Source organism: Orycteropus afer, unplaced genomic scaffold (genome assembly GCF_000298275.1).
Source record: "Orycteropus afer afer isolate SDZICR_OR568_19922 unplaced genomic scaffold, OryAfe1.0 scaffold00006, whole genome shotgun sequence".
Taxonomy (NCBI): domain Eukaryota; kingdom Metazoa; phylum Chordata; class Mammalia; order Tubulidentata; family Orycteropodidae; genus Orycteropus; species Orycteropus afer.
Genome location: NW_006921593.1, coordinates 23,153,911 through 23,166,277, shown reverse-complemented (window position 1 = coordinate 23,166,277; position 12,367 = coordinate 23,153,911). Strand labels below are relative to the sequence as shown.

Sequence of the window (12,367 nt, the reverse complement as noted above, 5' to 3'; positions counted from 1 at the left end):
GACCAGGAAGAAAGACCTGGTGATCTATTTCTGAACATCAGACAGGGAGCTCTGGAGGTCACAGCAGCCTGACCTGCGGCGGACTGGGGCACGGTGCAGGGCCCGCAGGGTTTGCTCCATCGTGTGTGGGGTTGCCCGCAGTCAGGCCCAACGGCACAGCGGCCGACAGAACACGAGACCTACAACTCAATGGGTATATTGTGGGAGCAAAGGCAACTTCCTTAGCACAAATTCTGCTGATTTCAAGCTTTTAGTCAAGTGGTGGTGACAGTAAAGGTTTTGCAGGGCAATTAGTAATGTGAAATCAGGGGCTCCAAACATACGCTCCTCTGCCAGGGTGGGCTTGGGGAGGGGTGCACGGTGGCCTGGAGGGTGGGTGGAAAGCATGCAGGGTGACATTCGGGGCTCGCTCACCCCCTAGCCCAGTGTGACCCCCAGAGTGACAGATGCACTGTGTGGGTCTCTGTGAGGTCTCACGCCAGGCAGGCCGAGGTTAGAACAAAGACATGGGCTGCTCTTTGGGCTCTTGTCTCCTGAACTTCACCCCTTCATGACCCTCCAGGTATTAGGAAAGCCAAGGAGAGGAAGGTGGATTTTTCCCTAAAGACCAGATTCAGCAGTCCGCGTGTTGTTTTTGCTGGATGCCGTGTGGCCGATTTTCGACTCAAAACACCCCCTGTGACAAAGGAGGGCTGCCCCGCGGGGTTCCTCAAGGGAGCACACTGCCAGGTCTTTCTTCTGCACAGCCCTGGGGTGGATTTGAACCACCAACCTCTTTGTTAGCAGCGAGTTCCTAACTACTGTGCCGTCAGGGCTCCTGAAGCTTGCTGTGTCCCCAGGAAAAGGCAGGCCAGGAAGTGCACCTGAACTGCACGGAGGAAGGGGCAGGTGCACTGGGGAATGCCAGTCTCTCCTCATCACCGGGAAAGCACCACGCCCCCGCGCCAGCGGCCCCACGTGCGGTTTCTATCCGTGGTGTCCTGCGTGTGTGTGCTCACGTGTGTTTCTGAACCCCAGCCTCAGCTCTGGGCTGCTGACTAACAGACTTGTCTTGTTTTTTTTTCCTTAATCACTGTTGTGTTTTCTGTTACTTGCAGCCGAATGCATTCCTAGTTGACACGGGTAGTACGTGCACTCTGCCTTTTAAATTGTGGAAACGGCCCTGGTTTCATTCTGAAGAGGTGCAGCAGGAAGGGATCTGGCAGTGGTAGAGAACATGAGTGTGCACTGGGTACACGTGTGTGTGCACCTGTGTTGGGAGGGAGTCTGGCTTGTGGGTGAAGAGGGGATGACTGTAACAACAAGGGGTGTGTAGGAAAGAGCGTAGTAACATTAAAAGTAAACCAAAGGTCAGGGAAATACCCCCAGCAAATACGGACGAGGGGTTGGATTGATGCTGTGTGAAAAAGTCCCACAAAACAGAAAATAAAGATGCAAAGAGATGGGGCGGTGTTGCCCAAGGATTCTAATAGAGACCTCCAGATAAAAGGAGACCTCATCTGGGCCATGAAGAAGGAGGTGAGAATTAGGGCTGGGCACGATTTCATTGGTAAGTTACATACAAGAATTCATTACTGCAATGTGTGTTGTTGGAGAGGTTGTGGAGCACATCTGTTGTCGGGCGAATAGGCATCCTTTTAGAGAACAAATTGAAAGCACCCTTCAAGACAATTTTATGTTCTTGTTCCAGCAATCCTGCTCCTAAGAGTTTATCCTAAGGATAGGACACTAAATAAGGAAAATGCCGTATGTATGCTAATAGAGACGTTAATTAGAACATTGTTTATGACAATGGGAGTGTAAACTACCACTTTCCTTTGGTAGGCACTCAGTTTAAGTAGTGTATGGTTACTCACCTTAATAGGCGAATCTGAATTAAGAAGACTTTATAGCAACATTTTTCGCTATATTAACTTACAGGAGCAGAACACATAGTTATCTCTATGCCGTGGGTATGAGGAGGTGAAATTTACACACGCAGATGGACATGCTTGGAACAAAATGGAGAAACGGAGAAAGCGCAGTGTTGGGATGGCGGTGTGGGGATTACGTCTTCTCTTATGAATTTTCTGCACTCTGCTACTTGCTGCTTATGAACACAGACACACAGCATATATAGTGTGTGTGGATGTGTGTGCACACGTGAGTGCACGCATGTGTGCTCCTATACACACATCCATATTAAGAGTCCCTGGGTGGCCCAGATGGTCAAGCACTTGACTACTAGCCAAAAGGCTGCAGGTTTGAACCCACTCAGAGGTGACTCAGAGGAAAGGCCTCGTGACTCGTTTCTGAAAGCTCGTGGCCTTGAGAGCTCTGAGGGGCAGAGTTCTAACCTGCACACATGGGGGGTGCCATGAGTGGGAATCAACTAGATGGTAACTAACGACGGAAATCACCTATTCATGTAACTAGACATGTGCACACATGCATGTAGCCACACACACATAGCCACACACATAACCACACACATGCATAACTATACACATGTAACCACATGCATACACACATACATACAGCCACACACATATCATACACATACAACCACACACACATACATGCAAATGCATACACATGTATAACCACCCACATACACATACATGTGACCACAGATACATACATGAATCAGATCATCTAAGTGCATATCTTTTGCCTTTTCCAAGCCATTTGCTCCTCTATCCCCAGGAACCACCCACCCTTACGCCATGTCACCAGCCCACATGATGGCGTTTAGTCTGAAATGAAGCGGTCGCATCTGGTTACCTAGGAGCACCCCGGTAGGCAGCTGGGCTGAGGGGTCCTTCATCCAGTCGTCATTGGAGAGTTCTATAATGGCGTCCACATGTTTGACTTCAGAGCTGATCAAGTCCACCACCTGGTCCTCATCCCTGGTGTCCAGGGCCGACTTTAATCTCTTCACTAAGTCCGAGTGGAGCGGGTAGTCGGGGAGGTAGTCGGGGAGGTAATCCGAGTCGGACATTGTCACGGCGACTACGCACCGACCAATGCTTCTGTTAACTGAGTCCAAAGCTGGTGGCTCTCCTGTGGGGACGTGGGTGTGTGTGCTATAAATAGAAGAACGCTGGCCCTGTCGCAGGGAGCGGTGAGCAATCCTTCCAATGGCGGCAGTTAAGGGCGAGTCAGGAGACAGGCCAGGGGCAGGGTGGTGAGTGTGGGAGGGAGAGAGGACACCATTTTAAAAGCAAACTGTCACAGGCACTGTTGCACTGTGTCTTTCATCCAAAGTGAGAGTGTACCCTGAAACTTTGCTGCCCTTTGTGGGTGCCTGGGCTGGAGCCTGTGTTCTGTTGAAGGGAACTTTCTGTGAAGTCCCACAGCACACGCACCTCCATTTCATCTGAAACCAGAGTCTGGTCACCTAGAAATCGGACAAACTTTGAGCTGAGCAGGCCTGCAGAATGGAATGGAATCTTGGCTTTCCAAATTGAGAGACAGAATGTGTGGCCTGAAGAAGACAAAAGCATCAAACAAAGGAACAAAAATGTAACCGACATATCAGCCGGGAGCCTCCCCACGCCTCGGGGCTGGCAGATGGGCAATTACAGCTCCCTGCAAGCGTTCTTCCTGCACAGTCCTGTGGTGGGGCAGGCCCTTTCCCCACGGTCACCCCTGCCTCCAGGGCTGCATTCAAGCATTGTCCCTGGGTCCCCTGACACCCACCCGTGCCTCCACACCCACTCTGAGTATTTTGCAACCATCTGAAGGTGCAGGTGTGGGGTGTCGATTTCACCACCTCCTCCCTCCTGCACCACGATCTTACCACTTTGCTCTTTCTCACTCTCTTTCCCCTCTTCCTCTCAGCTCCTGGGAGCACTGGCAGGTTCTGTTCCACATACATGCACTTCCCAGCATGCTCTGCTCTGCTTTTACAGCCCTGGGGTTGGGTGGCGGACGCAGCAGTGTCCTGGTTACCTGGCACTGCTACAAGCAATGCCACAGTAGGTTGCTTTACAAACAAGTTTATTTTCTCACAGTTTATAGGCACTCTGGGGGCTTAGTGCCTAAGGCACTTGACTGCTAACCAGAAGCCTGGTGGTTCAAACCCACCAGCCACTCCTCGGAAGGAAGGTTGGGCAATCTGCTTCTGTAGTGATACTGTCTCGGAAACCCAAGCAGGGGTCCCTATGAGTTGGGTCCGACTCGACGGCACTGAGTCAGGAGGCTGGAAGTCTGAAATCAGGGTGCCCGTCCCAGGGGAGGGCTTTCTCTCTGTGGGCTCTGGACGGAGGTCTTTGTGTCTTCAGCGTCTGTCCCTTGGTTCCTTGGTGACCTTCATGTGGCACCTCTCTTCCTTGTTCCCTGCGTCTTTGTTTCCTTGCTCTATCTGCTCCTTTCATATCTCAAAAGAGGTTAACTCAAGACACCCCCTCTGCTATTACTGTGTCTTTACCATAGCAAAGACATCCAGTCCCAAATAGGATTATAACCACAGGAAGCACTCACTGCCATTGAGTCGATTCCAACTCATGGCGACCCCCTCTGGGTTTCCGTGGCAGTAAATCTTTACAGAAGTAGATCTCCCCATCTTCCTTCTGTGGAGCTGCTGGTGGGTTTGCACTGCCAACCTTCTGGTTGGCAGTCAAATGCCTTAGGCACCATGCCACCAGAGCTCCTAACCACAGGAGTAGGGATCAGGACTTACAACATTTTGTGGAGACACAGTTCAATCCATAACAGGTGGTTATTGCCAATGCCCACTTCCTCTCCCCCCAACCTAACAGAGTCTGGTGATGAATCACGCTGACTTAAGTCAGTCAAATTGGTCCTAGTCTCCTTTGCTAGATACTTTATGTCCTGGCTGCCCTTGCAGCCATGTGAGGTCATGCCTCCATTCTGGCCAATGAGTGTGGAAGAGGTCGCTCCTGATGCTTCTGGGAAGTCTTCTGCTTTCCTGATTGAAGGGGATACAGTGGCTGGCACCTCCGTTTACGTTCCTTCTTTCACGGAACACGCATGTGCTGTCTGGAGGTGAGGCAGCCATGTTGCAGTCATGAGGTGGCCTGAGACGGGCATCAGCAGACTCAGCGGAGTGGAACAGAAAGAGGGCGACGGACCGGCCGTTGGACAACACGTGTGAACTGCAGCTCTAGAGCTGGGCCGCCAACCACTGCACTTCTTGTCTAATTCTGTAAGCGCCATGCTGTGCACTACTTGTCGCTGAAGGCACGCCCAGGCAGCGTGTCATGGAACGGTCCTGGCTTCAGTCTGAAGAGACACAGCAGAAACGGCTCAGCCAGTGATGAAGGGCTTGCATTCACCTCCCTAAGCCTCTGTCCTGGGAGAATGCAAGCTCCCTGCCTTCCACCACAACGTTCCAATGGATGCTGCAAAGACCACAGCCTTGAATGGAGGAACAGTGGGACCCAGGGCAGGGCCAATCTACAAGCAAGCAGCTATGGCTGAGTGTCTGCCATTCAGGACCCCAGAGAGTGAAAAGTGGGCCCTGGCGGGGACCTTCTTAGAATCCCTGGCAATGGCTTGGCCTAGACCCCTCTAAATCCATTGCCATCTAGTTGAGTCCAACTCATAGCAACCCTGAAGGACTGAGTAGAACTGCCCCATAGGGTTTCCAAGGCCGTCAATCTTTACGGAAGCAAAGTCCAAACTAAACATACTCTCCTGGAGTTGATTTCAACTCACAGGAGGCGAAGTGTGACTAGAGGGCAGAGTGGGACTGCCCCTAGGGGTTTCCAAGGCTGTCAATCTTTATGGAAGCAGGCTGCCTCATCGCTCTCCCTTGAGGTGGCTGGGGGGTTCGAACCACCAACCTTTTCATTACCAGCCCAATGCTGTAAGCACCGCACCACCAGAGTTCCTCTCCTGTCCTGCCCAGACAGGAGAGGTGAATTTGGGGAGTCTCCACCATCACCTTGCATGTTTGCTCACATTACAGAGTGATTGGCCTTGGGTTCTTGCTTGGGCCAAAGAATTATGGGCTAGAAAAAGATTTCTGAGCTTGGATTTTGAAGCACCCGTGCTCTGCAGTGTCAAATGCCCCACACTCCTGCGAACACCCGAGAGGGGGGGTCGAGAGCGCAGGGAAATGATCAGGCTTGGGGTAAAGTGGTTGAGAAAAATGAAATGAGAATTATTAGCGACTGCTGCTGAACTTCAAGTCGAAGGCAGGTAAAGATGAAGCCCTTGTTAGACAGATAATGAGATGACAAAGCCTGGAGTGAGGCACCCACCGGTCTTAATTACCACGCGATCGGCTGGGTGTTTAATCAGGGGCACATGTACTATGCTAATTATTCTGGCTAATTTTGTTATAATGCAATTCTTTATCAACCCTGCTATGTATAAATTAGGAACTGAAATGTAACTAACACCAATTATATCTAAGGCAACATGAATTCTTTATTCCACTATGGAAACTTCTTACCTCTGTTTCTCTCTCTTTCTTCTTCTGATTAGCCTGTGTGGCCCCCCACTGCCCACCCTGCCCCCATCACATGAGGGGAGAGGAAGTCGGCACCAATGGTTCCCCTAGACTTGCTGCTTCGGTGGTTGTCCTTGGGGGACACAGAATGTATTGTTTAACAATTGATTAACAATTGATGGCAGAGAGAGTCTGCCTTTCTCTGAATCATGGAGCTCGCTTTCTTGTTCTGTTTCCATTTCTTCGACAATCCTGTGGGGACCCGAGCATCACGTATGGTGTAGTAATGTTTTGTGCGCTGCATGCATCAAGTTCGATGACACGTGTGCTCAGATAGGATGAGCCCAGTCTCCTGGAGCGCCTCACCTCACCAGAAGTGACATGGAGGGGGGGAGACTGAAGGTCAAGGTGGCCGCGCAAAGCCCATGAACTGGGGCCTTTTCTCTGTCGATGCTTCTGGTTTCAAAATAATTTTCAGCAAAACAACAAGGCCTGGTGAATAAATGGATACAGCCTGGGTCTAATTTAGTGTCACCACTGTGTTAGGGTTGAACGTCAGTGAGGGTCGGTCAGCAATGCGGGCCATGGTCTGGGTGAATGGTCCCGAATACTCAAACCCAGCTGTGTCTTTGGAGGCCCTGGGGGTGCAAATGGCACATCAGTGCTCGAGGCTCGTGGAAAGGTTGGCGGCTCGAGTCCAGGCAGAGGCCCCGCGGAAGGAAGGCCTGCTGATCTGCTTCTGAAGAATGAGCCGCCGAGAACCCCGTGGGGATGGTTCTGCTCTGACGCACGCGGGGTGCATCAGGGTCGTCTCCATGGCAACTTGTTTGTTCAGTCGGTTGTGACTTCAGGGTGAGGCAGGGTGCATATCCAACTTCATTCCAAGTGGTCGTGGCTCAGCTCCGGAAGTTGCATCCAGTTCTGAGACTTCCTTCCTCTGAGCCTGAAAGGCCCTGGCCGTTCCCTGGAAACCCAGAAAGCTGCTCCTTCAATGCCCTGGTTCCCCGTGTGCAGCCTTATCCCACCTCCACATCCAGCTGCCGCGACCTGCGGCTGGAGCGGAGCTCTGCCCTGGCCACCGAGCTTGCCGGCCTCGCTTGTCCTGCCCTCTTCCCTGCGGCCCCGCAGTCCTAGCTGCCTCCCCCAGCTCCCAGCTCCAGCAACACGAGGCTTCTCCCTGTGGTCAGAAGCGTTCAATTTGGCTGAAGGATTCCTGCAATTCCTTTTCAATGAGCTGCTCACAGCTTCTGCAGTCTGCTAGTTGCGGCCACGACGCCTGTGTGGATGTATTTACCATCCGTGGCAAGCTGGCTCTGCCCTCAGCCGAGGGGGTGTTGGAGGCATCATTATATGGTCTTTATGGGCAGCTCTTTGACTCTGTAGGGAGAGAAAGGGGGCATTTCCACTCCGTCTGCCTCTCGAAGTCTTGAAGCAACGTGATGGGAAGTGGGTACACGATGAAAGCCACACTCACCTCTGGCCAGCGTTTTCTCTGTTTAGGGGCATGGTTAGCGACGGCCCAAGGAGGAGGTGTGGGCCCAGGGAGGAGGTGTGGACCCAGGGAGGAGGTGTGGACCCAGGGAGGAGGTGTGGGCTGGAGGTGCAGACATTCTCCGTGAACATAACCGTCACACAGAACAACAAACTAACGGGGCTCCTGCAATAAGTACCTTCTGAGTCTGAGTAGGTGCCGGGCACTTCCTGATGTGCTGAGAATAGAGGGGACTCCAGAGGAAAAAGGCCAGCCCTGGTGGTCAGCAGTTAAGCTCTCAGATGCCAACCAAAAGGTTGACAGTTTGAACCCAGCAGCTGCTCCATGGGGAAAGATGTGGCAGTCTGCTTCCGTAAAGATGACAGCCTTGGAAACCCCAGGACAGTTCCACTCTGTCCTCTAGGGCGCTGTGAGTCACAACAGACTTGATGACAAGGGGTTTGGGTTGGTTTTCAGATGAACAACTACAGTTACCTGCAACATGAATGAATCTCACAAACAGAACGTTCAATGAATGAAAGGCGACAGGCACAGACCAGTGCCGTATGACATCACTGCTATGACACGTAGGAAACAGGTGACCCTACCTGCAGGGATCGCAGTGGCCTGGTGCGGGCTTTGCAGGAGAGAGAGGACACTCCTCAGATAGGAAAGGCAGAGAGGAGGGGTTTCTGGGTCTGTGGTGGTCATGGGGGCGAGACCAGGAGGGACTCTTGGTGGTCAGGGGGTGACACCAGGAGGGACTCTTGGCCATGTTTTATTTCTTCCACTGATCAGTGTTTGTGACCGTCATTGGGCTGTTGTTTTTGTTTTACTTCAAAATACCAAGCACAGAATTATTCCTTCTCAAAGAAGGTAAACAGCACACAACAGAGGAGCTTTGCCGAGAGTTCTTCTGTACGACCAGGAAAGACTGGGGCTGGGGAAGGTGAGAGGAGGCAGAGACACCCGGCAGACCGGGAAGAAAAAGACTGTCCACTGTGAGTGTCCAGAGGCCCCTGGGGCCTGCCTGATCAGGGCTGAGGCCCCTTTCCTCAAAGATCAATGTGTCAGCCGCCAAACATCCAGTTTGGATGAGAAGTGCTATGGATTGAACTGTGTCCCCAAAAGATGTGTTGTGAATCCTAACCTCCGTCTGTGGAGAGAATCCCTAGTGGCACGGGGGGTAAAGTTCTGGGCTGCTAACCAAGATGTTGGCAGTTCAAACCCACCAGCTGCTCTGGGGGAGAAAGATGTGGCAGTCTGCTTCTGTAAAGACTGCAAGCTAGGAAACCCTATGGGGCAGTTCTACTGTAGCCAATGGGGCTGGTATGAGTCAGAATCTAAACTAGGGCCGTGGGCTTGGTTTTCCCTCCATACCTGTGGGTATCATCCCATTTGGGAATGGGTTGTCTTGGTTCTGTTAACGGGGAAGGAATAGTTTGGGGACTTAAGTCACTCTCTCCTGATGTATAAATGAGCAGATCAAGCAAGCAAGCAAGGAGAGAGGGGGGAGAAGCTGCCAAGCCGCATGGAGGACACCAACAAGCCAAGGAACAGAAGCTGGAAAGAGACAAGGACTTTCCCCCAGAGCTGATACACAGAGAGAGCTGGTGCCTTGTATTCAGACTTCTAGCTCCAAAACTGTGAGGGAATAAATTTCTGTTTGTTAAAGTCTCCCGTTTGTGGCATTTCTGTTACAACAGCAGCAGGCAGACACTAAGATCGACTAACCCTTCTTCTCATCCTTCTCAATGACTTTGCACTTGTGGGCACTGACCCTTTGTGGTTTGAGTTCTCCAAACCCACTGACGAGAAGGTGGCGGGATTACAGTGGGGAGACTGTGTAAAGAGGAATGCTCACCTCTTGACCAAGGTAAGATCATATGGAAATCAGCAGGAAGTTGCCACTGTTCTTGGCACTGGTGTGTGCACAGCCTCTATCATGCAATAAGTAAATTTAGTAGACATATATTGCATTTGTATGATGTAAACCAACACCACACATTCTTTGCAAATGTCCACACAGTATTTGCTGTTTCATGGACATGTGTTCACATGCTAGGCCATACAGAAAATAAGAATACAATTCCAAAGAAAGGTATTTCTATTCTCTGACCACAATCAAACAAAATGAAGATCTTTCATAACAATATTCCTGGAATAACAAAATCATTGAATTGCTAGGATATTAAAAACAGACAAACAAAAACATTGTTCTCTAAGTAGCACATCGGTTATAGGAGAAATCGGATCAGTGTTGAGAAATATAGTTTTAATTGACTGAGCTGCACAAACAATACAGTTTATGAGAGGTAGCCAAAGTTGTCCCCAGGGGAATATTCATAGCCCTAAATGTTTTTCTTATGAAACAAGAAAGAAGGGAAATAAATGAACCAAACATTCAATTCAGTAACAGAGAATATGATAGCAAAATAAAACTAAGACAGCAATGGCATAAAACTAATACATTTATAAAGGGATGAGATACTTAGAAAAATGCCAAAATGAATTAAAAACACAATAGCTGATTATTTTGGAAAAAAGTGAAAAGAAAAAAATCTCTAGCTGAGTGAACCAAAAACCAAGAGTATGAGAAAAAAGAATTACATAACATGAGGAAAGAAGTGTATAATTAGATTTTTTTTCTACTTGTTATTGAGTCTGCTCCAATTTATGGTGACTCCATGTGCACAGAGCAAAACTGTTCCAGAGGATTTTCAGTGGTTGTGACCTTTTGGAAACAGACTGCCAGGTCTTTCTTCCAAGGTGCCTTTAGGTGGGTTAGAACTACCAAGATTTTGGTTAGTAGCCCAGTACTGATCTGTTTGTACCACCCAAACAAACCAAAAATCCAAATTCACAGCCATTGAGTCAATTCCAACTCAGTGACCCCTACTGGGCTTCCAAGGCTGTAAATCTTTATGGCAACAGACTGCCTCATCTTTCTTCCATGGAGCAGCTGGTGGGTTTGAACCACCAACCTTTTGGGTTGCAGCCAAATGCCTCAACTACTACACCACCAGAGCTCCTTGTGCCACCCTACTAGATAGCAGGATTTTAAATCTTCAGGGAAGTGCATTTAATGAATTTGAAACTCTTGATGAAATGAATGTTTTTTTTTCAGGAAAATAAAAAATAAAGAAGTGGATAAAACCAAAAGACATCAATTCTGCAGAGGAAACTAGAAAATCTATCAAAGAAATCATCACAAAAATATCAAAATAAAACATGACAACCACAGCAGCAATCACAGCAATAATAAGACACAAAGCTAGACCAACATCAACCACGAATATCATTACCAATTACCTGTAAGAGACCAGCAAATGCAATCCAGTAAGCTGTGGGAAGAATGAGGCTTATAACCAAAGGAGATTGCCCAACTCCTTCCGAGGAGTAGCTGGTGGGTTTAGCCATCAGTCAAGTGCCTTGCCACCAGAGCTCCCAGAGTTTCTTCTAGGATTGCAAAATTTGTTTAGCTATTAAAAAATCTATTATATAGTTTATTTAGTAATGTATCAAAGGAGAAAATAACATGATCGTCTGAACTAATGCTAAAAGAACGTTTGATAAAATTCAACATCCATTTCTTATGAAAACTTCTAGTGAACTAGAATCAAAGGATTCTTACATGATAGAGATTATCTTTCTAAAAGTAGCAACCAACCTGAGTCTGACCTGAAATGAGATGCTTTCACTTTTATCAAGGAGAAAATAAGCAAGCTCACTGTCACCATTTCATCCCTGTCTAAGTCTGGAATCAGTTGAGAGGAGGCATCAGCCAGATGGAGTCAGAATGTCAGCTTCATTATGAAGCGAACTGGAGAACGCGGCCATACAGCTGAGGCGACAGGAGCTTTGCTGGCAACTCCCGAACTAGATGATCGGCACAGTCGGTCACTGACAGCCCCACTCCTGGCCCCTGCGCACACCCCACCAGGCCTGGCTCTTCCCGTAAAGCAGAGAGATCGGCATGCACCCTTCACCCAGGCAGTTCCAAAGAGAAGCCAGAAGGGGCCAAGCCATGCAAGCAAATTCTCCTTCACCCTCAAAACCAAACAAAAACAAACAAAAAAAAAAACCCAACCAGTTGCTGTTGACTTGATTCTGACCCTGGCCCTGTGTGTGTGCTCCGTAGTGTTTTCAAAGGCTAAGTTTTCAGAAGATCTCCAAGTCTTTCTTCGGCGGCACCTCTGGCTGGACTTGGACCTGCAACTTCTCAATAGCACGTTAACCGTTTCCACCACCCAGGGCTCCCTTCCTCCTCAAACCCATTAACCCGCTGTCATTGAGTTGATTCTGATCCACAGTGCCCGTAGAGGACAGAGTGGAACTGCCCACAGGGTCTCCAAGGTGGTCAGTCTTCACGGAAGCAAAGCCCAAACCACACCCACGGCCCTGGAGTCCATTCTGACCCACAGCGCCCCTAGAGGACAGAGTGGAACAGCCCACAGGGTCTCCAAGGCTGTCAGTCTTCACAGAAGCAAAGCCCA

General features: G+C 49.6%; 1 protein-coding gene across 1 annotated transcript in view; it reads right to left on the bottom strand.

The window, feature by feature from the left end:
• The window catches only part of ASB18 (ankyrin repeat and SOCS box containing 18), an 80,815-nt gene extending 77,835 nt beyond the window's left edge, over positions 1–2,980 (bottom strand). Inside the window, exons 1-2 of the mRNA XM_007943645.1 lie at positions 2,764–2,980; positions 674–676 (exon numbers count right to left, since the gene is read on the bottom strand). Of these exons, the coding sequence (XP_007941836.1) occupies positions 674–676; positions 2,764–2,980 (220 nt within the window). The remainder of the gene's footprint in view (positions 1–673; positions 677–2,763) is intronic.
• Between the last annotated feature and the right edge of the window lie 9,387 nt (positions 2,981–12,367).